General features: G+C 38.3%; 1 protein-coding gene across 1 annotated transcript in view; it reads left to right on the top strand.

Moving 5' to 3' along the window:
- The window catches only part of LY75 (lymphocyte antigen 75), a gene marked incomplete at its 5' end in the record, with an annotated part of 42,095 nt that overhangs the window by 6,388 nt on the left and 12,304 nt on the right, over nucleotides 1-23,403 (top strand). Inside the window, 17 exons of the mRNA XM_009573226.1 lie at nucleotides 241-398; nucleotides 1,346-1,456; nucleotides 2,755-2,843; nucleotides 3,209-3,381; nucleotides 3,557-3,753; nucleotides 5,135-5,277; nucleotides 10,694-10,775; nucleotides 11,357-11,428; nucleotides 12,814-12,937; nucleotides 13,812-13,847; nucleotides 14,106-14,281; nucleotides 15,368-15,432; nucleotides 16,689-16,765; nucleotides 17,800-17,936; nucleotides 18,984-19,089; nucleotides 21,103-21,263; nucleotides 21,941-22,071. Coding sequence (XP_009571521.1) covers nucleotides 241-398; nucleotides 1,346-1,456; nucleotides 2,755-2,843; nucleotides 3,209-3,381; nucleotides 3,557-3,753; nucleotides 5,135-5,277; nucleotides 10,694-10,775; nucleotides 11,357-11,428; nucleotides 12,814-12,937; nucleotides 13,812-13,847; nucleotides 14,106-14,281; nucleotides 15,368-15,432; nucleotides 16,689-16,765; nucleotides 17,800-17,936; nucleotides 18,984-19,089; nucleotides 21,103-21,263; nucleotides 21,941-22,071 — 2,038 coding nt within the window. The remainder of the gene's footprint in view (nucleotides 1-240; nucleotides 399-1,345; nucleotides 1,457-2,754; nucleotides 2,844-3,208; nucleotides 3,382-3,556; nucleotides 3,754-5,134; nucleotides 5,278-10,693; nucleotides 10,776-11,356; nucleotides 11,429-12,813; nucleotides 12,938-13,811; nucleotides 13,848-14,105; nucleotides 14,282-15,367; nucleotides 15,433-16,688; nucleotides 16,766-17,799; nucleotides 17,937-18,983; nucleotides 19,090-21,102; nucleotides 21,264-21,940; nucleotides 22,072-23,403) is intronic.

The following is a 23,403-nucleotide window of genomic DNA, read 5'->3' as shown; positions in this document are numbered from 1 at the left end:
CCTGTTTGTTACCTTGTCTGTGAAACTTACTCACATTCATGAGTATAAGTTAAGAAACAACATAATGAAAATATACTGTACTTGTCCCAAATCCTCTTTCTCACTGTAAGAAAAAAAAAGTGTGGCATTTATGCTGTGCAGTATAGTGATAAAAACCTAATTTTGCTAATTTCACATTCCTTTCCAATTAGTGTGAATATTATTTTGAAACTATAGTGTTGTCCTAATTTTAAATTACAGATGCTAAAGAAGAAATGTGGATGGGTCTCAGGAATGAAGATGTACCAACCTTGTTCAAATGGTCAGATCGCTCAGCTGTGGTTTTTACATATTGGGATCAGAATGAACCAAAAGTTCCTTTTAACAGCACTCCTAACTGTGTGTCATATTCAGGCGAGGTAGGAATACAGTGTTGGGATTTTTTTTGTTTGTTTGTTTGTTTTTTTTTCCCATTGTAGTAGAGGCAACACTGGTATGTGTGAAAGTCAAGGGGAGGGTAAAGCAGATAACTGATTTTAGTTCTGGAATAATCTTTAAAATATAGATAATCATTTTTCTACAAGCAAATTTCTTAAAATTATTTAGTCAACACTTGGTAGCTGTATACTGCAAAGAACGGAAGAAATTGTTCATAGCTCTGAGACTGCCTCTGCTGTTGGCCAGCCAGTTGTCCTTGTCACTCTGCATTTTGGGTTACCATATTCTTGCGTGCCTGTGGCAGAGAGCTAGGAAGGAGGTGGGCCGAACCATTGAAAGGAAAAGCTGGGTTCAGTCATCTCCAGGACCAATTTGGGGAACCCCATCTGAGGATGGGTAGTGAGATACCTCGGTAAGAGAAGAGGAGAGGACAGACACTGGGGGGGTTACAGTACAGAAGAAGCAAGGGGTGGGTGGGGGAAGGAGGTCACAAAGGTGAGTGGAGAGGGAAGCAGGCTGTATCCTATCTCCCACATTCAGTAGAAAATGGGCAGGCATCTGCCTGCTGTGCGCTGAGGCTGGCAGTGGAGCTCATGTGCCCAGCTCCTCTGAGCTGCCTCCTCCCCGCCTCTGCAGAAAGCTGAGCACACCCCCTGCACCCGTTCCCTCCCTGATCTGAGAGAGTTGGCACCACCGTGGCCTTTTCTTCCCTTTTCAGATGCGATCCAGAATCCTCCCATCTCCACATTTGTCAGGTTTCTCTCTCCCTTCCAAACATGCACCTATGCATATAATCCAGGGCATCCCGCCCCCAATGTTTTTGCTAGAGGCATTTTGGCTTTCCCCCTTATGAAAACTCGGCCGCAGCACTATGGAAACTGGAAGATTTTAGAATTTTAAATACTTTTTTTTCCTTTCCTTCACACAGTTGGGACAGTGGAGAGTCAAATCCTGTGAAGAAAAATTGAAATATATGTGCAAGAAAAAAGGAGAGATTTTGAATGAAACAAAATCAGATAAAAGTTGTTCATTGGAAGAGGTAATAGGAAGTCTGTATTTCTTTTACTCTTACTTGGTTCAGAAACCTGCATAAAATTACTTATTTCCTCTACTTCCCATTTCCTTCTTGTCCATACAATAAAGTCTATGGAACATTTTAGCTGAAAAATGACATTTATGTATTATGAGCCAAATTTCAGATTCTCCTAAGCAGCTTCTGGATGTATTACCACTCTGTTTATTGATGAAAGTAGTATGAGCTTGGACCCAGGAGATGTGTTTTATTTATTTGTTAGAAAAAAAAAAATTGCTTTTACTAGATGTGTTATTGCTAAATGCCATTTGTTGCGGTGTTTTTGCTTTAAGGATTTTCTAAAATTTAGGATAAGCACTTTGCAACATAAAGATATGCAGAGGTTGATAAATGAGATTAGGTTTCTGTTATGCTTCACTTGGCTCTCGTTTTTGTTCTTTGACTTGAATAAAGGTGGGGGGTTTTTTGGTTGTTTTGTTTTTTGTTTTTTTCTGTTTTTTTTGTTTGTTTTGGTTGGTTTTTTTTTTACAGTATAACATGTTACAGCATAAATAAGGCTTGAAAAGAAATCTTTTCAATAATCTTAGGATGGTATTATTAGCTCCTTCAGAGTTCTTTGGTTCAGTTTTGTGTGGCATATTGCCTGCAACAGGAAACATGTTTACCCCTTATCTTTCTTTCTGCACAACCTTGGGGTATTTTTACTCTGTCTCTTCAGAGACTGCCAGCATGTAGAAGTTACAGCTTTCTGTGCTGTTCAGACAGCAGTGGCATTGGTAGGCTAGCAAAGAGGTAACACATTAATGTTCCTTGAAATTTCAGTGTAAATATAGGGGAAAAGATTTGAATAATAGAGAAATTTTGTTTTAATTTAGTTTTTAAGTTCACACATTTTCAGTATAAAATATTTTTTTCGGAAGTAAAGAAACACAAGTAATGCCCTCTTATTATTCCTCTGTTTGCATCCTGGCGTTGGTGGAACAGCATGAAAACTCCTATTGTTTTGAATAGGACTAGGCTGTCGCCCTTGTATTTCTCTCTCTAAATGCACATAGCAGTCAGAAGACTGCACAGTCAAGCTAAAACAGTGGTGTGTTTTATTCCCATGGTTGCATTATTTCTTAGAACTGTGAATCTTAGAGTTGATGATACTGGACCTTGGATGTGATGCACTGCGTTTCTTTCTTGTATATGCTGTGCCGGCTTGTGGGCACCAACCAATGTTAGCAATGATTTATTTTCTCCTGTAGATAATCCCTAAATTAGACTGTTATGTATAAACATGTTTTTCGTTCTCTAACCAGGGATGGGAGAGACATGGAAACTACTGTTACAAGACTTATAAAACGGAAGTTTCATTTGGAGCACAGTGCAATCTTACAGTGATGAACAGGTAAAGCACATCTCGATAATTTATGATGATAATTTATGATCATGTTTTACATGATCCTGGAGATATAGTCAGAGATTAAAACCTCTGTATGCTAATTAGTGGCTTATAAAGAAAAAGTAGAGATAGAATTGCTTTTGCAGAGAACTAGCAAGCCATGTTTTCCATGGTGTGACTATGGTGAAGCTACAGTGTAAAACCTTCTTCGAACTATGTGAATTCCCAGCCTGCTGACCCCACGTTGAATATGGAACTGCCTGGAGAACCACTTGAACTAACTCATGTAATAATATGCGTGGTTTTCAGATTGACTCAGTAGTTTCAGATATCTTTCAAATATTGACTCAAATTAATCTGTGAATTTTCAGGTTTGAGCAAGAATTTATAAACAGTCTAATTAGAAAACACACCAAAGTTGAAGAAAAATACTTCTGGACCGGTTTGCAGGATATTAGCCAATCGGGAATATATTCCTGGGGTACAGTGGATGGGGAAAAAACTGAAGCTGTGACATACACTAACTGGAATTCCTTGCAACCAGGTAAATTTAACAATTAAAAAAATACATAAAAATACCATCATTTTACATTGAGCAAGCATTGGAGTACCACATTAGAGAACTCCAAGGATGAAATAAAACAGTCATTCAGAAATCTATGGATTTTTGGAAAACCAGCCAATAGTTTTAAATATGTCTTTGGTGGCTTAAATCTTAGAGTTTTCAGGAGGATGTGTGGCCATGCCCAGTGGAAAGTCTCTTGGAAAGTGGGAAACTAAGGACTGTAAAACCACTAAAGCATTTTCTGTCTGCAAAAAATATATCGGGCTGCCCAAGGATCCAGAAGTGCTCCCAAAACCAACTGATCCCTGTCCCCCTGGGTGGCACAATGGGTCCGGCCTTGCCTGCTACAAGGTAAAATGTTATTCCTATTAGATGTTAATTGTTTGTTACTGTCTTGCAGCAAGTGTGTGATTAGCCAATTTTGTGGCTTATAGCTGCTCTGAAGGGTATTTCGAAGATGTTTTACCCTGGGAGGAGGAATTCATGTTGATTCAGCTTGACTGCCTCCAGATGTTCTCGTGCATCATCCGCTGCCGATTCCTGAAAGATGCATTGTGTCTCTCCTTGCTCTGTCTGTGGCCAGCTCCGCACATCAGAGCGACAGCTTTCACCCGTGCTGCCATCTCAGGAGCCTGGTGCTGACGGAGGGTGCCGTGTCCGAATCCTAGCCTGCCTGCCATCATCTGGCACGCAGAGGCACCTGAGTAGGGAAGGAAAGCGATTTGCATCGCCTTCCCTTGTCCTTTTCCTTTCTGTACTCTAAGAGTGTAGATAGGAGAGGTGTGATTTTCTCTGGTTTGAATATGGATATCAAACTTTGTCAAAAAAGTGCAGTCTCAATTGTATTTTACTGTTTTTGAAGTAAATAGTGGAAGTAAGCAGCCATGCTGTTAGCTGGAATGGCTTAAACAAGTTTGTATTTAGAAATGCAGATTTTTCCCTTCCTATTAACAATCAAATCAAATTAAAACTGAGGCTGTTTATTGCATTCTCTATTCATTATTTCTGGACTCAGTGTCTGCAATGAACTGTGTCTTGTAAACAGCTCACGTAGCAAGGCTTGAATAACAAGGCCATGGAAGGATCCCGAAGGGATGGGTCTAGCTGATGTGCAGCATAGCTGTCCCATAGCTGATGGGATGTGACAGCTGGCCCTTCAAAACTCTTGTTGACCAAGTGCAGCATATCTGTGCGGGGAGATCCAGCTGATGGGAATTGGCTTGGACTGAAGTCAAGGGGATCAAGTGGACATGTTAGCTGAGGTGTATGAGCCAAGCGTGCAACTCTGATACGTGCAGGTAGAAAAGGGTGTGCTGAAGAACTTTCTTCACTGCAGCACCCAGACGGGTCTGGTCTCAGTGAAAATTGGTCTTTGCAGTTCACCATAAATTTGAAAGAACAGCATCCCTTAAAACCTGTAATTTGGCTTGCAGTTTTGGAGTGAGTTGGGTGTTGTTTTGTAAAATCTTTCTGGTAATGAAAAACAGAGAAAGCCTGCCATATGGAATACGTTGCATTTGAAACAAATTTTGTCAGCTAAACTTCAGAGTCTGGCTGTTGTCAAACAAACTGAAAAAAATTAAAATAATTGTTAAGAAGTCAAGCTCTCTCCCTATGGAAATACCAATTATTCATTCCTACCTAGGGTGGCCGTATTTGAGTCGTACAGAGAGTGTTTTAAAAATGCTGTCATTTGTGTCATTTTCTATTCTGATGTTTGGCTGTTGTGAAGTTCTTCCACAGTGAAAGGGTGCTACGAACCAGGACCTGGGAAGAGGCAGAAAGGTTTTGTGAAGCACTTGGAGGCCATCTGCCTAGTTTTAGTCACTCAGAAGAAATCAAGGCACTTCATTCTATCCTGAGAAAAATAATCAGGTAACTAACTAGTCATGGGCTAAAATTTTGGTTTCAGTCACATTCTGCAGTAGATCGCAAATGCTGCTGCTGACCCCAAATGGCAAGTATGAGATAGTGTACAGTGACTGTGTTTCCCACAGTAAAAACGGCTAGATGTGGCATTTGAACTACTGATCATGTCACTGCCTTCCTGGAAAATGTCAGCGGCGCTTGGGCAAATGTTTCACATTGCTAGAGGGAGTGCAGGAAAAGAGAGATTTGCTTTGAGCATCTTCCGTCACATGAATTTAAGTCTGTGTTGTTTAGTAAGTGTTTCCTTCTTTATGTTGAATTTTGGCACAACTGGGTGATAGTTGTTCCTATTCTTTACTGATACATTCTTTAGAGATGAGTTATTATTTCAGTTTTTCAGATAGGTCTCATCTTTATTCATGAAGTGCTTCCTGACTAAACTGGGTGCTGTCTTTTGAAAACGTGAATAATGTAGTGTCCAGCAATCTGGTTGGCATGGATCCCATTTGGCATAAGTGCAATAACACTATACGGGCATTAGATGGGTGTGTTGAGTTTTCTGGTATCAACAAATTAAATGCTACATAATTTATGAGTCTAAGGCTCTCTTTTTAATCAAAGGAACTGTCGCTGCAAAGCTTTATTAGGCATTGGTGTGATGTCAGATCCTTGTGTCATAAGTTTTTTTTTGATTAGCAGCCTGGTTTTTCAGAACTTTTGCCAGCTTAAACTCAAATGCTGCCAGTTATATGATCTAAATTTTTTCATCAACAAACTAAATCAGGATTATTTCAGAAGCTGCCAACGAACAACACTGTGATTAAATTCTAAAACTTGATGACTGAAGAGATGCCTTCTTGAAAACCCAGTGAACTTTTTTTAGAAGTGCACATATCATGAAAATTACTCAATGTTTATGTTAATAAGAGACAAAAACAAACTTGTATGCTGTATATATAGATGGTCTAGCTTTTATAAAAGCCACTTGTGACTCCTTTGCTAAAGTGATTAAAGTCCCTGAAATAAAAATTAGTGCATAAATTATTTTTAGCTATAGATCTTATTATACTGTTTTGCAATTACAGATTTTGTTCTAGTGTACCTAATCTACTATGAAACATGAATAGAGAAGTAACTTATTTTATTTTCCTACAAGTACTTGGAACTACTTTTCTGCTTGCAGATTGTCTGAGGTATTAATTATAGTTAATGGCCATTTTTTGTTAGGAGTTTAAAGGTGGAGACTTTTCCTGTCTGTCCAGAAAGTCAGCTGACACACGATACTGCTGCAGTTCCCATATTCCAGAAAACTCGAACTTAGCCTGGAAGAAGAAAGGTCCTAGTACTTCAGTATTATTCTACCAAAACTTAAATAAGGGACAATATATTGAGCCCAGTATAAACTGACTTTGCAGTCAGTGTTGCAGTAACTGCATGTGTCAAATACAACCCAAACCACAGTATTTTCATCTGGGTTAGCTCCTTTTCAAGCATTGCAGAACTTCCTGAGCAGAAATACTAGATATTTGATATTGCCTGAATATTTGAAAAGAATAAGTCTTTTAAATAATGTTTGTTTAGGTAACATAATGAAGTGTTTAAGTTAATTACGCTTTTAAATTACTCAGAGGTGGTGATTATATAAAGTATTTTGAAGATCAAGAGTGAAGGGTGGCTTGTCTGAGAATAAACTCGTTTGAGAAAGGAGAGAAGAAACCAAGTGAATTATTTCACCAAGAACAAATAATTTAGGTAACTGGGAGAAATCATCCTAAGATAATGTTAGATGTGATTAGCTGCCGGAGTGCACTGGCATGCAGTTTGTCCATGTTCCCTGCGTTTACTCAGTGCAAACTCTGACCTAAACTATTCATTTAGTGCACTCATTTCAGCTTGGGGAAGGAGCCACACCTTGGCTTTTTTGGTTTCAGGTTTTTTCCCCTTGCACAGTTCTCTGGTGACTCATTGAGAACTGTTTGTTTTTAAATGTTAGCAAAAGTCAGTTTGGTTCACCAGGAAAAGGGCAGCTTGCCTAGTCCATTCTGTTCTTTACTCAGATTCCACCTTAGAGGCAAATAAGAGCTAGAATTGCTCCAGCAAAGTCGGGCGATTGCCATTGGAAAGGAAAATAAAATTTGCCTGCCAACCTTCCCTGTCTGAAAGAAATAGGAGATAACCTCTTTTCACTTTGAGGGACATAATGCAGGCAGAACAGATCTGGTTCAGTTACTTCCATTCTTTTAGGATTGTTTTTGTGAGCATTCTGCAGCTTATAGCTGGCAGCGACGCTGGACTCAAGGAGAGTAACAGCTTGGATTGGTTAGAAATAACATTTCAATGAGGACACCTTACTGGAAAGAAATCAGTTGCCTTTTATATGCACAGCTCTGCTGCTGTGATTGTTCTGAATCTAGAAAGCCTCACTAACACTTGAGTTTGTGAGAAAAAAACTGATCTTATTCTGAGCACAGCGGCCAAAACAGCAATAAAGCTCAGATGCAAGTTGTAGTAATTGCATTAATACAGCTTCTCTTTTCTTCCGCTAAAGAGTAGGTGATTAGCAAGATGGAGATTCAGCTAGTGGCAGTAGCCTGTTACAGAGGGAAGAGCAGGGGGTCAAATGGGCTTCATATATACTTTTAGGCCAGCACTGCCTAAAATTAAATGGTGCCTTAAATTGCACCATTAGGGAATTGGCCCAGATGTACATGTGTTACCTCTTGTCAAGAACTATGTTGAATTACAAGCCACAGTAACTTCCGTTAGGCTCTTACTCTTGCGTTGGCGCTGACATAAGGGACAGAAAAAATCCTTTTTCTATTTCAGCAGTTAGAATATGACAGTAGAAAAATTACTGGTTTATATTCCCTTCACATTGATCTAACCTGTATTTATCCACTCCTGCACAACATTGAATTTTATGAAGTTTTAGCTCTGTGTGAGAGAAAAGCCACTGGTATTCTGCAGGGGTTGCTGGAGATTTAGGGTCTTTCATTGTTAATCAGCATGGAGTCCATTGTAAAGCACAAATTGCACCAATTTTTTAGGTTAAAACTCAGGATAATCTGGGTTTTAGAGGCAGTTGCAAGACTGTAGCTCAAAGAATACTTTGGCACTGATAAATCCATTTTGATACCAGTCCATAGGATGAATTTTAAATGCTTTGCAATGAGGAGACAGATACCTGAAGTACAAGCAAATGCCTTGCTACAAGCTTAGTTGCAACAGAGAGTCTTAATTCATATTTGTCTTAAATATTTGGCGGAATTCGTTTCTGTGATGAGGTGATAGTATAATTTCAGAGGGCTATCTAAAGGCTTTACTTAAGCTTAAAAGTGCTATCAAGGATAGTGTAGCAGTTACTGAATTACTGATGGTCATGTCTGAACAGTTCCAAAAGAAGCAAAAAATGTACGTTAATGTGTAAGCTGCTTGACAGCTGTGAATGTTTGGCTCACAGTTTTCCCTCTGGAGTGATATGGGGCATTTAGGCTCTTTAAAGGCTCTTTAGTGATATCATTAAAAGACTAAAGACTATTCAGTATAAGATCGCACTAGTGTGATCACACTATCACACCAGTGTCAGAAAATTAATACCGGAATTGAGAAAAAACCAAGAATGAGATTTGTTGGTGGCTGATGCTTTTCTTCCTAATGGGAACCCTACCAAATAAAATGTTGTTGCCCTTCTTGGATTTCATGTACTTAGCCCATGTGCTCTGGGCTAAGCTGTTGTTTGTTGGTGCTGCACTGTCAGCCATTTCAGGCTCAATTTAGCATCTTTATGGTGATATATGCGGAAAGATAAGGACACAGTCTTACCAAAGAATTTCTTAACATTGCCCCATGATTTCGTAACATTGCTTATGCAGGTAAGCCTGGGTCTGAGTCCATCCCTCTGTGTAATAAAGTTATTTTCATAAACTTCCCAAGTTCTGTCTTAAAATCACTTCATTAAGTTTGTCAGCACTACTTTTTTGGGAGCCTTTTCCAAATTCTGTCCTCTGCTGGTCAGACGTCTCTTTCCAATATTGAGCCTAAATTTATTTCCGAGTTGTGGTTCCTTCAGACACAAATGTCCTTTTTGCTCAAATAGCTCCTCTTCTTGGGGGTTTAATCTCCTAATATGTTGTAAAGAATAATTATATCCTTTCCCTGTCTTTCTTTGTCAAGGCTAGACAAGAAAATCCTTAATTCTTGTTAATAACCTAAACTCTCATTTCCTCAAATATTCCTTCTCTGTATTTGGTACAACACGAATTTATGGAATAGTACTCCTAATACAGTTTTACAAGAGCCCTATACTGTGGCATCAATACTTTACTATTGCTGTCAGACCACCTTGATGTGAGTGCCTTTTCCACAGCTCTATTGCAGTAGGGTTTCACGTAGCCTGTGATTTCATAGAAAACTCATGGTCTTTCTCCGCTTTGCTGCTTCCAAACTGATACCATCATTCAGAAAAATTTCTATTGCCTTTCTTGGGCACGGTAGCAGTTTGGAGTGAATTATCATAAACTTCAGTACCTAGCACAAAACTGATACTTCGAGAAGTAGAGGTTGCAGTACAAAACTTACCTTGCAGTTTGACTAGCACATACTTCATTTTGTTATAATATCTTTAGATTCATAAGCAATAGTGAAGTGTATGGTAGAGGCTGTTACTGCAAATTTAAGTATTTATATTGTAAACCCATTTTTTGGGGCAACTTTGTATCTTGGAGCATAGCTGAAATTTTGAAATTTGAAATTTTGAATTTAAGCGTCCCCTGAAAAATGAAGAAGTAAGTCTAGAAAAAAATACAGTTCTGACTGTAATCAAAATGGAGTAAAATTTCTATTGCTGTTCTTTTATGCAAGCATTGGTGTTATGTGCTCATTTATGTCTCTGCCTGTTTTATGAAGGTGCAAATTGAAATATGTGCCCATGCTTGGTTAGTTTATATCACTGACAAACTTAAGAGAAATATGAAGCCAGTTATTCTGTATGAGTAGAAGTTTTCATGTGGTTTGAGGAAGAGTATATTTGAGCTGATGATGTAGAGAGAGATGATCTGAGATGGGCAAGAGAAAGAGAAGCAGGCCAAATAAACACTGTGTGTGTGATTCTGGAAGAAAAGTGTAGAAGAGAGACCTTTATATCAAGTGACAACTGATGAAGTAGTGATGCAGTGAACAAAGGAATTATCTGATTTAGTTTTCTCTGTGGTCAGGGAAAGACAACCTACAGATGTTCTTAAAGAAAAGTGCAGAGGAGATCCTAGCCCTTACGCCCATTTTCTATTTGAACTGCTACAACTTGCAGTAGTAGACCTTTGGTTTTGCTGCTTGATCCTAAGTAATGACGTGACATAGGTCAGTCTTTCTATTAAATGAGCTAAACCATATACTTGGCTTAAGATTTTATCTTGTTTATTTACAGCAATGACAGATGGGTATGGATTGGAATGAATAAGAGGAGTCCAGATTCTTTGGGAACCTGGCAATGGAGTGATGATAAACCTGTAAGTTAACTTTTAACCAGGAAATGTCATGTCCTGATTTGTTTCAGCTTGGACTGGATTGAAAGTAAATTGATAAATATTTTAATTAAAATATGACAGATCCTTCAACAGATGAATAATTCAGAAGAAGATTGTGTACTTAAGAGCTGCCATCGAGGCAGATTTCCAGTTAAAAACGTATCTTTAATAAGGTTAACCTGATTTCTGTCTCTATTGCATTAAAATATTTTAACAGAAATATAGTAGTAAGCATCTAAGAGCTGGTGGAGAGAACAAGAGGTCTTCATGCCACAACAGAGGCGAGGGTTTATCAGTTAATCTCCTTGGTATGTCAGGCTTCTCCAAAAATACCTTCCTCGCTGTAATTGATTTATTTGCCTGAAATTGTGAGTTCTTTCCCTCTTCCCCCCCCCCAAAATAACAGCTACGCAGACTCAAAACTGATCCAGTAACTGCCATTTAACACATATTTTAACAGTGATAAACATAATGGGATCCCAGATTTGAATGGTTATCTCTGGGGATTACCATAGCAAAAATAGTTGTAAAGTAATGATTCTTTCATCCTGTCAATCCTGTAGGTAACTAGTGTTGTTATGCCACTCGATTATCTGGAAGATGAATATGATACAAGAGACTGTGCTGCATTAAAGGTTAGTTTCAAGGTTTTTAATAACAGCATGCATATTTTCACATGAAAGTACTTGGAAAAAATACTTTTGCCAGCCGTATATTGAATTTAGGTTGACTGCTGAGATGTTTTCTTTGCGTAGTGAAAAAGTTGCTAGTGTTTCCTTTATCAGTCTACACCTATTATCAATTTTCCTTTATTCAAGCAGTCTTTTATGAACCCAGTGCTGTGCTAATGATAACCTTTCATAAGACTTCTTTTGAACTAGAAAATATTTTAGTAACAATGCTATTCTCTATTGCATAATGCCATAATATGTCTCTCTTGTAGAGTACACATAACACTTAAGGATGTAACATGGAGTCTAAAACAAAAAATCAAACAGAGCCCTACCAGTAACTGTTAAAATCTAGATTAGTTTTTCTGAACTGCAAATTAAGAAAATGTTTGAAACTTAAAGTAGGGGAATGCAGTAGCCAGGATTGAGTGTGTGTTTGTGTTTATTGTGTGTATTTCCTTGTTTACTTGTGAAATAGACTGCAAGTGCTGTGTTGGTTTCTAATTCAAAGTGCCAGGCCTCTGCTTAGTTCCTAGTTATGTTCTTCATTGCTTAATTTAGTCTTGATGGCATGAGTTTTAAAATGGCCTTTAACTTTTCTGAAGCATCACCCGACTTTTTATAAGATCATTCCAATCCCTTCTTTTAACCTAATTAGAACCACCTCTGCTTTCAGGATTTACTGAAGGAAAGGATAGTTGCATCCTTTTGCTTCTGTTCACAGCCATTTCCCCTCGTTCTCTTCTCCTGTGTTCATGACCCACGGCCAAGAAGCTGTTAGCATTAAGCTACTAAAAATCTTAGAAAAGAGGAGAGCAGTTTGACGGGGACACTGTGAATGTAGTAACATCCCTCTCCTATCTGCTTAGGTATAGGCATTTTCTTTCACTAAATGATAAAAAATTCTCCTTATTGGAGAGATCAAAAAGAGTGAAGTCAGATTTTAAGCTTGATTGTGAGAAATAATCTTAAATAAGAAGGATTGTTTCTGTGCCAGTTCAGATGGTTGCTTCTGAGCAGAAGTGAGAATCATTTCAGGGCAACAAGTTGCAACAAAATTCAATAATAAGCATCGATGAGATCCTGTGTGCTACAAAAAAGCAAAGAAACAACATTGCAAGAAGAGACTTTTGTGTGTAGACTGACCTTAAGCCCTAATTGCTTCACAAACTTGGCTAGCATGAGAGTTATAGTTGAAGAGTTACAGTTGTATCTGCTCGTTTTTTGCAAAATAAGTTGTGGGACTAAAACCGCAGTAAAATATACTGACTTTGCCAAAGTACCTTTTTAATACAGTTTCAGAGGCCTGAGCCATAGTAACTCAGTTCTCTGTTTCTACTTTTATACAGACCTCTCAATTTTCACGGAGATCATTTTGGAGATTTTATTTCCATGAAGGCAGAGACCTGGAATTTTACTTCAAGCCTTTTGATTGTGAAGCTAAACTTGAATGGGTCTGCCAGATAACAAAAGGTAAACTGCAGTTACATCCATTTATTCCTATAAAAGACTTTATTATTTATTTCCACTGAGTTGTCATTATTGCCCAATAACAGAAACTTTGCAAACAATATTTTATCATTTCCTTTCTGAACTGTTAAGAGGTCAGTACATGAAATGTCTTGCCTATACAAACAGATGTGCACTTAGAATATGCAAAGGTAAATCAGAAAATGACCATGAGGAGGATGCAGTATCACTGCTCCTGTATTCTTTCTTGTCCCATGAAGGAGAAGTGGCTTCTTATTAGGTGAGGTGATACAAGCCACTGAGTTGCAGCATTTGTGGACTTTACTTAGTCTTTCGTAGTGGTATTTGTAACTAAATGACCACAGACATCTTGGGTGTACAGCTTGCTTCAACCTTGGGTAAATTAGCCTTATTCTGGTAAAACTGGTGTACTAGCTCCTCACTGTAGTGAGACAGAGGAGTGGGAATACAAAAGAATGGCATGGCATATCTGCACAGATCCAGGTTTTTCTGTGCAGTATGAAAAGTGCTGTAATCCAGTAGGCTTTTATGTTTTGGTTGTTCATTAAAAGGCATTTCAGAGGATGAAACTTTTTTGTTGTGGGAAGGTATGGGTAGATATACTACTTTGATGCTTGTATTCTGCTTGGGAGGAAAAAAGCCACAGTTGTTTAAGACTGAGGTATGCAAAACTCCCATTAGTTTTACGTCAGCTTATTTTAAACTATTAAACCTGTGTATGATTTTCTTCTCCTTTTATTTTTTCCATCATGCATATTGAGAAGCATGAGTACAATATATCACTTCCATTATTGGTGACCACAGTCTTGTTAGAAGGTGAACTTGAAGTGACTATTCCTTTTTTTCCTCTGGACAGGTAGCACTCCAAAGACTCCTGAGTGGTACATACCAGGTAAATGGTCAACTTCTGCTATGTGTATATAGTTGTTAATACTCTATATCTTTTGTTAGTTTTGTTATATTACTACTGTAATACTTGTTTGATACCAGCAAAGGTCATGACTGATGGAATTTGATTCTGAGAGAGCTCAGAATGCAAGGAGTGTTGGCTCTTCCCAGTGTCAAACGAAATTTCTTACTACATTCAGAAAAAGAAAGGATGAGTTTTTCAGAATTTATTTCTTACGCGTGTGGTATTTCTTCTGCATAGATGAAATTGGAATTCATGGAGCCCCACTTGTTGTTGATGGAGCAGAGCTGTGGTTTGTGCCGGATAAAAACCTGAGCTTCCAGGAAGCTATTTTCTACTGTCAAAAAAATGATAGTGATTTAGCCTCTGTGGAATCTTACCCAAAACTCAGGACAATACTATCTCAAATAGAAAAGGTAAGGAGGTCTAATCTGTCTAACAGGTATTTGGAAATTTTCTTGCTAGTTTTTCCAATATCAGAAAATGTTAATCCTTCATTTCTTTCTTTTTCCTGTTGGCCTTAATAGTTTTTATTTGTACTTAAAAAGAAAAGATGAGTTGAAAGATAATTATTTTAATGTCAGTCTTGTAAAAGAATTTTTTAAATTTAAAAGTATCCTTAAGAACATGGAAGAAAAAACCCACCTCCAAATGGAGAGAAAGTGTCATAACAGGACCACCATGTAAGCATCCCATTGTCTGCAAATACTTCACTAACAATTGTGCCAGTTCTTAATTTTAAGCACGGGACAGCACATCATTTTTCACCTGATGAGAAAATTTAATTAGAAATGCATGATGGTCTGATAGCCTTTACTGAAAGGGATCTGTGGTGTTCATAGCATGAAAGTACGTTCTTTTAAGGAATCTTACCAAAACATTTCAAGTTTCAGCACCTCTGTTACTGCCTTTCTTCAGTGCTACGGCTTGTGAGACAATAATACTTTCTGAAATTAGCAGCTTGCAAGCTCTCCTCATGAAATTTTTCCTGACAAGAAGTTACCTGGAAGGAGAAATTACAAGGCAGGAGAAATCGAGGATTTGATCTGCTAAATCTCTAGCCTTTTCATGACCTATTTGTTGTTAGGCTATCTGCTGGAAGAACGGGATTATTCTAAGGAAGGAAGGTCTTGTGGAACCACATCAGCTTTAGGCAGCTTGCAGCTATGTCCTGATTGTCTGGTAGAGTTCCTGCTATGAATTTTGTGGGAATGGTGTATCTAGCACACACTTAAGACAGTGCTGCAAGATTTCCTGTAGCTTTATTCAGCGCAGCGGAAAATGTGGGTGCTTTTTTCTAGTAGGTGCAGGGTCCATCTACTTGACGTATCAGTCTCGAACTGTGTACTTTCCTGTTGCTGAAGAATAGTAATTCCTGCACATTTTAGAAACACTTTAAATCCAAATTAATTTTGTCATTAATTTATCCTTGAAAGGTAGAGTCTGGAGCTCTTTCTCTATGGGTTGTAAAACACCGGGTTTTTTGTTCTTTATTTCCACAGTTATCAAACAGCGAACAGAAGTGGTGGCTGAAGTTTATTGATTATGGCTACAGCTATCATTCACCGTATGTAGAATGATTATGGGATGCTTTATTGTAAGCTTTTTTAATGTGCTTTTTAGGAATATAGTTAACTAGAATAGTTTCCAAAGGAAAATATTTTATCCCCAAATTTGTAAAAGGTTACTTCTTCTGTATCGTCTCAAAGAAGTAAGATAAATAATTTGAACTAAACTAGAAGACAATACAGATCATTCAGTGACCACTGTTCTCTGTTTTTGTTCGCATGTACCTGCACCTATTCTTGCCATGCTAAACTTAGACCATAGAGTACCTAAAACAGAGAGAGTAGAACTGTGTAATGCTCAGACAAAGCAAATAGTGGTTAAGACAGTATGTGTGTACAGTTAGAAAGTGGGTATATTTCAAAATAGTGTTGAAACATTTTAATTAGCTGCCAAATTCTGAGTTCTATTCCCATTACAAACGTTATCAACATTAAAAATTTAATTCATAATAACTTAATGATAACTACGTTCATAATCCATTTCTTGTGTGTCTGTCAGAGCCTTTAGATTTTAGGTTGTGGGCTTTGACATCTTAGTCTTTTCATGTGAATCCTTGAAATCTGTGGTCCTAACAGCTAATGTATTCCATTGATCTTTAAAATGCTTTTATTGGATTTTTAAGCCCACTTCTATATTCTGTTAATAACTGGGGAACCGGCTGGGGGAAGATTCTGAAAAAAACCCTGTCTATTGGCTCTGAGGGTATCTGAGAAATACCTGAGAACAGGGAATGTGAAATTGGTTTAAGACATCACTCTTCCAGTTAGGTAATGCCAAAGTGTTGGAGAGCTTCTAGTATAGCCCTGTAGAGCTGAGATGACTCACAGCAAACCTTGCATTGTGCTGTTCGTGGCTGCAGCGAAGGATCATGGGCTTCTTACAAGGAAAATACTTCATTTGTCAAAATATTATAGCAATATACTACTTTGAAAATAAAACAGGGGCTGTTGCTCATTCTCCTCACTTGTCCTGTCAATGTGCCAGCGATTGCAGCATGGTGATAAATAATCTCCTACCCTCGTTCTGCGCATCTCCTCAACACAGATAATTTGGGCAAGGTACACAACTACTGCACCTACCACATACTTGTTCCTAGTCCAGTTTTTCCCCACTCTGTCCTTTCCAGTGTTGTAGGGCATCTTCTAGAAACAGTTACCAGCCCAAATTTTTGTTTGCACTGGCTCTGTTGCTATGAGAGTTTCCACCTGAAGATCACATTGGATTGGAGATTGACTCTCAAATGTTTATATCCAGTTTACAGTTATTTTCACGCTTCCATGATCGATTCCTGAGGGATTGCTGGTATGTTTCCAGAAAAAACTGGTATAGAGGTAAGGTTGTTTTTATTTTTTCACCCCTCTCTGTCATTATTATATATTAAAAAAAAGTGATTACAGAATGCAAACTGATACTGAATTAGGAGTGAATGGCTGCTTGATGATAATCTGATGGAATTTTGTATCATTTATTTCTTTCTTATGGTAGAAGCCATGTTAATATTTCTTGATGACCAGAGGCAAACCTGAATTCAGATGACAATTTTTTATGATTGATTGTCACTCTTTTTGCGACATAAATTGATTAGGTGAAATCTGGTTTTGGTGGTTACCTTTTTGTGTTTATGTTAGTGATTACCTTTTTGTGTTAGTTAGATGAGCTTGACTGAATACTTGCAACCACATATGCATCTGGAGATGCAAATTTCATTAAGTAGTGGAGTCATACTGGAAGAGGTACACAAAGTAATGGAAATGCCACCTTGAAGCTTCTTATTTTTTTCAATATGTTTTATATTGAGGAAAATGTATAACCCCTGGAAAGCAAATAGTTCTTCTTGTCTACTACCATTTCCACTTTAAAGCACATTATTCTGTTGTATGCTGCTGACCTGTTTTCATCTCTATTAGCCAAAAATTGCTCTTGACTAGGAAGCCAGTCCAGTTACTGTAGCAGTACAGGCCAGATGCTCTCCATATGGATGTTAAAGGATTCCTTTTGGCATTAATGACCTTTAGGTCACACACTGTCTGTGCCAGAATATGAGATTAGTCCTAATATTCAAAATCTTCTTATTTCATGATTTTTCTGTTTGAAGTTACTCTGCCTGTATGAAGTGTTACTACTGGAAGTAAGGGATCAGACTCTGATCTTTAGGAATGTTATATTACTGTCTGATATAGGTAATTTACATTTGTCTTTTGCTCTGCTGTTGCTTTTAATGCTTTAGATTGCACAGTACTTCACTGTGGTTGCACTGAAAAGGACTTCGCTTCAGATTGGTATTTGTCATGTCATAAAGTATGGATGGCAATTGGAGCATGATAGGCATTACCATAACTGTTTTTTAAAACTTACATTTCTGCAGACTACCCAGTTAACTGTAACGTGAAACTGCCCTTCATCTGTGAAAAAAATAATGCCTCCTTACTAGAGAAACATGATCCCAGTTACCGTCCAGTCAGAGGAGGCTGCCCTAAAGATTGGCGTCAGTTCCGGAATAAGGTATAGAGTTAATACAGATCAATCATCCTTACCTATTTTTCATAGTCCAGTAAGCTGGAGTGCTCTGCTGAAAGAGGTGAGGAAGTAGCCCCTGCCTTCAGGAATGGACTGGGAGGTGGCTTTTGAAAACTGCGTGTAGTGATTAAAATCATCTCCCCCACTTCTCCGTCCCTTATTCAGGACTGATGGCTTTTTAATTTCAAAGCAGTAATTTTCAGGTTTTTTGCTTTCCCATCACCACATGTTTCGGTCCAAGAACGTTGGTTGTATTGTCTAATCTTGGGCTCTGCTTTGAAGGAAGAGAAGGGGAGAGGATGAGGTTTCTGTGGCAGAAGCGTCTTGATTCTCTCGCTGAATCATCATAGGCAGGCAGCAAGCTGGCAGACACTCTGCTTCCTAAGTTGCTTTAAGGACTTAATTCACTTAAGAATTAGAAGCAGCTTTTAAGAATGAACCAACAGAGGTCAGAAGCCATAGTATAGTATATAGTATACTATGTTTTAAGGCAGTCATCTGAAGTCTTAGTGAGACTGATTCCTGTTGTTTGGCCCACCATTATTCTGTACAAAAGAAGGAGAGTGCATCAAATCTGCACATTACATTGTGCCAAGGTTTGCAAATTTACTTCACATCATTGCGGAATACAGCTTTTGAGTTCCCATGTTTTTCTCCCAAAAAGTAATGCGTTACAATACAGGTTCCTGGCCCAACCCTGTCTGACTTTAGAGTTCATGTGAGCATTCTCATTCTTAAAACAGTATGTGATCCTGATGTAGCCAATTAAAAATTACTGAATTCTAATCCTCAGTGAATGAGGAGTTAGTCAGTGGGATTATTCATAATTTTATATTTAGCTGTTCTGTTGAATCTAATAAGAAATACATGCAGGTAGTATCAGTTCCCTTGCTTTCTGAGAAAAATAATTATATGTTATTGCAGGAAATGAGAAGTGAGTTTTTAGGGTTGGTTTAAGAACCTTTTCCTTCGAGTTATTTCTTAGGAAGCAATGGTATGATGAAAATCAGTTTCATTATGTTTATTTTGCAGTGTTTTCTAAAGATGAAACCTGAATATTTAACATTTAATGCAGCTAATGAAAAGTGTGTAACTTTTGGAGGCTCTCTTCCATCTATCTCAAATCAAGCTGAGCAAGGTATGATGGTGAACTGGGGGCACTTTTAGTATGCAGCTTCTCTTCCAAATTCAGTATAGTTCTGCTTAAGAACTTGAGCATAAAATCACTTGGTTATCTACAGGCATACTGGGAGCATTCTAAAAATCCAAGACCAGTTAAAAATGTGTTGTCTAACTGTTGTTTGCATCACTGGAAACATAACATGGAAATGCAGCCAGCAAACATTTGAGCCAGTTTGAAGAGCAGCTTCTCTGTATGATCTTAACCTGTTATAAAAAGAAAAAATTATAAAACCTTGCACTAAGGGATGAGGATAGAAGGGTCGCCACTGAATGAAGAACTCCCATGTTTTGCTTTGCAAGTTAAAACATAACTGAGACTGTAGACTTTGCACTGTGAAAACCACCTTAGGAGCTGCTTCTAAGACAAGCTCAGCTGTCTCTGTGGGGACAAGATGGCAAACAATGCCTGCTGGGGCACATAGGACCCTCTGTGTCTAAGCGTGGTGAGCAGCTTAATATGCAGTGTGTCTAAAATGACCACCTGCAAGCTGTCCAGGGCACCGATAGGAGGATAGAAGGCAAGGGAACTGCAAAATACCTTTGGGACCTGCCTCTCAGCTGTGCTGTAAGCTAGAATCATTGAGGTAAATGCAGTAAGGGAAGAAATGTGTTCGCATTGGCTGCAAGTAACGTTCAGTGATAAACTGCTGAATGGGACAGCTGTATTTGCATCTATTTTCTTGTGATAACGAACAGTTCTCTGCAGGTATATCTGAAGTAGCTCAGTTGAATTCTGCAACGTGCGTATTTTCTTTATAAGCAAATAACCTCTTGCCAAATAGAGTATGGAAAGGGGACTAGGGAGGCCACTAGTGTACCTGCAGGCAGCAGCTGAATGGTAGTTTTTTTTTTTTTACTGCTGTTACTGGGGAGGAATAGGGTCATAACCATACAGGAATATACATGTCTGAGACCTGCGTGGTTTTGGATGCTTTTAAGATTGGAAAAGCATAGCCATTCTGAAATGTTACATAGTCTGATCTTTTATCTGGTTTGGTGCATATGGAAGTGTTTGTTATTGTTTCTTGTTTGTTTTTCTTTCCCCCCTGTAGTGGAGGCCATCTATATGGAAAGAAGGCACAGTCCTTTTAAAGAAGCATACCTCTTTCTGTGGGCTGCTTCTACTCTTCCCAGTCGCATTAGGAGGCTGGCTAGCTCTGACATGTAAATCTTCAATGGCTTTGTCTAGCTCAGAAAATAGGCTGAGGCTAGTCTGGCATGTAGCCAATAGTTAAGACATGTCAGCAGTAGCTAATTACATAGCTTCAATTTGTCTTCCTAATCTAGAGAAGCTCAGTGAATGCCTTTGGTGCCTGGGGGGTTACTGAAGCCCATTGTTTTGTGCCAGAATGATCACTAAGAGGGGTCTGATTTAAGGTTTTCCTGGCTGCAGTTTTTTCCAGCTAAACCTGAGTTCCTTTGTCCGGTCCTGCTTTCTCTGATGGTGGGGTCGGCAAACTCTGCCAGAATCCAAGAAATGTTTCTGCTTTATGGCATATGGCAGTAGGAGAGGAAGATGGGAGATAAGACTTCCTCCATCAATTCAGAGAGGGCAGGAGAGAGCTCTTCTATTATCTCTGCAAGGAGGCAATAGAAGATCTTGCAGACCTGTGGAAAAGCAGCTTCTGAAATTTGGATGTAAGTGCAAGAATACGAAGTAGTGGACAGACAAACAGGTTAAATCCACTACCTGCTCCTCAGCTGAGAATTTGGAGGACAAATACCAATACTCTGCTGCTTTCAGCTAAAATCAACATGAAAGGTGTTATCTTATGGAAGGAAGGGATGATTAGCATTTGACAATCATAAAGGGCTGGGATTAAATTAATTTAATACAATTTTTTAATTTAAATTAAATTAAGTTATTACAAACGGGGGTTGCATTATCTTATTTATGTGAAGTGTTTTTTCAGATGTTTACTGTTGTTGCCTGAACCACAATATGTACATTTGCTGTTCTGCCCAACAGATTATATAACATCCTTGCTTCCTGGTATGCCAAGAGATATTTGGATTGGTTTGCAGTTTCTGTTCAGCACAAGGGAAAACAAATGGATAGATGAGAGTAGACTGTTGTATAGTAACTTTCACCCACTCCTGACAGGAAGATTAAGGAAAATTCCACTGGACGTAAGTTTTGACTTTGGACTTCTTTTGACTATTGAGTAATGAAATTTGGAATATTGACTGTATTAAAAAAAAAAAAAAGCCAAAAAATATGTAACAGACCAAATCCCCCAGTTAGTGGTTTTAATTGGCAAACAAGGTGACTGACAATAAGGGAGTTCTGTTTACCTTTATTTGGATGACAACTTCTGAACTGAGTTACGGAACACTGAAAAGTGAAGGAAAAAAGCTGAAACAACTGTTTAATGATTCTTCTGGAACTTCTATTTGCAATTTAAAGACTACATGAAAACAGTCAGCAAAAAGGTGTCATCAATAATTCTTGGTTCAGTTACACTTAGAATGCATCTGTAAACCATTATAGATTGGTATTTTGCTCACTGCTCTACCCAAGGTGAAACATAATAAATGTAATCAAATCAGACCCACAAACAAGATTTATTTTAAGCGTTAAATCATTTTATTTGATATTCTCTACCTTATTTAACTTAGGAATTCTTTCTGAGTCCAGGCATCTGGTAGTGTTTGTAAAATAGGTAAGCTGTATTGCACCATTCCTTTGAAACTTTTTAAACAAGTTCAGACAGGTCGGGTTTTCGTAGCCTCACGTTACTTCACCTTCTCTACACAAGTATGTTTATGCCTTATTTGAGTCTGATAAGCATATTTCTGGGTTTCAGCTTTTTGATGAAGAATTTAACAATCAGTGCGGTGTAATCCTCAATGATCCCAAATCACAGTATGTTGGAACATGGAATTTCACTGCTTGTGCTGACAGACACTTCTTGGGTATATGCCAGCGGCCTATAGGTAAGTCTGAAGAGTCAAAATAAATTAGAGCCAGAGTTTGCAGTTAAGATGCGTGTGCCAGGACACCTTTTAATGCATGTAAATTGTTGCACTTGAAGAGTAAGATTCTTATAGAGACTAAGCAGGTAAATTTTGGAAAAGCAGAGTGTGGAGGATCATCTGGGACCTATTTTATCAGCCATTCAGAATTTTTCCCTTTCTTTTTTCATAGCCCAGTTCAGAGGGAATCTGTTTTCCTGAGAGACTTTGTGTGGTTTCAGTGGAACCATACTTCAGCAGACAGGGCTTTAGTGTTCTGTGAGTGTAGAGGTCCATGTACATCAAGGGGTAGAACAAGTGACTGCTTTTTCGTCTTCAGAACTGTGGAAGCAAGAAGCCCTGGGAAGGAACCTCACACTATTTCCATCCTCCTTAAACATATCCTGTGGGTTTTAGCACTATCAGAATATGAGGTATCATGTTCTCTTAACATTGAAATTGGTCTCCCCAGAGCAAACCTTGAGGGCATACATGGAGAGTGATAATTTGGAGTGATGAAGCTTTCCCTAGCTTCATACAGATCCATTGGTGTGAGTGGGTTTTCTTAATCTGAACTAAAAATAATATTCTGATGTAGCCATGTGGGTTGGTCGACACCAATCACTGGAATCAGATCAAAGCATATAGCTATTATACACATTTAATTACTGCTATGGGCTAGTGTTCAGCATACCCACTTCTGATTATGTTCCTCTATGTAAATAATCCTTTTAACTAACTAAAATGCTATCTTCTAAAAAAAAAACCAAACCACTGTGTGCAAAACACCCAAGAATATGCCAACCTTCTTAATTCTCAAGTAAGCAAAGAGATTCCCGCCCCCTGCTCCATTTAACACAAAAAATCTTCTTTATTTCAGTGCCAAATACTTCAGAAATTCCAAGTGTCCAGATTAGAAGTCTGGATGGAAGAGATGTAGTTATAAAAATTCAGAAAGGGCATTTTTATTAATAGGAGGTTGACAGTATATTATTAGTCTGGGCTGACTAAAATACTAAGGACTTCTTCCTAGCCACAGCTGTAAAAGGGGTAATGAGAAGAGTTTTGGACTGCCAGAGAATGTGTCTTGGTACGGTCTGGTCTTACATCATCATTGTGTTAGGGATTTAAGGATAATTCAGGTTGGAAGGGACCTCAGCAGGGTGCAGGAACAGCTGTGAGAGAGTCCAGGTTGCCTAGGGCTTTATCCTAGGGAAAAAGATGATTCAGGTTGCTTGGAAATCTTGGCAGAACTTGCAGAACTTCTTGAGATGTTAATCATTGTCAATTACTTCTTTCAGAAATGGACACTTCC

The sequence above is a fragment of the Fulmarus glacialis genome, unplaced genomic scaffold, assembly GCF_000690835.1.
Source record: "Fulmarus glacialis isolate BGI_N327 unplaced genomic scaffold, ASM69083v1 scaffold5430, whole genome shotgun sequence".
In the NCBI taxonomy this organism is placed as follows: Eukaryota; Metazoa; Chordata; class Aves; order Procellariiformes; family Procellariidae; genus Fulmarus; species Fulmarus glacialis.
This window is presented reverse-complemented; position numbering and strand designations above follow the sequence as displayed.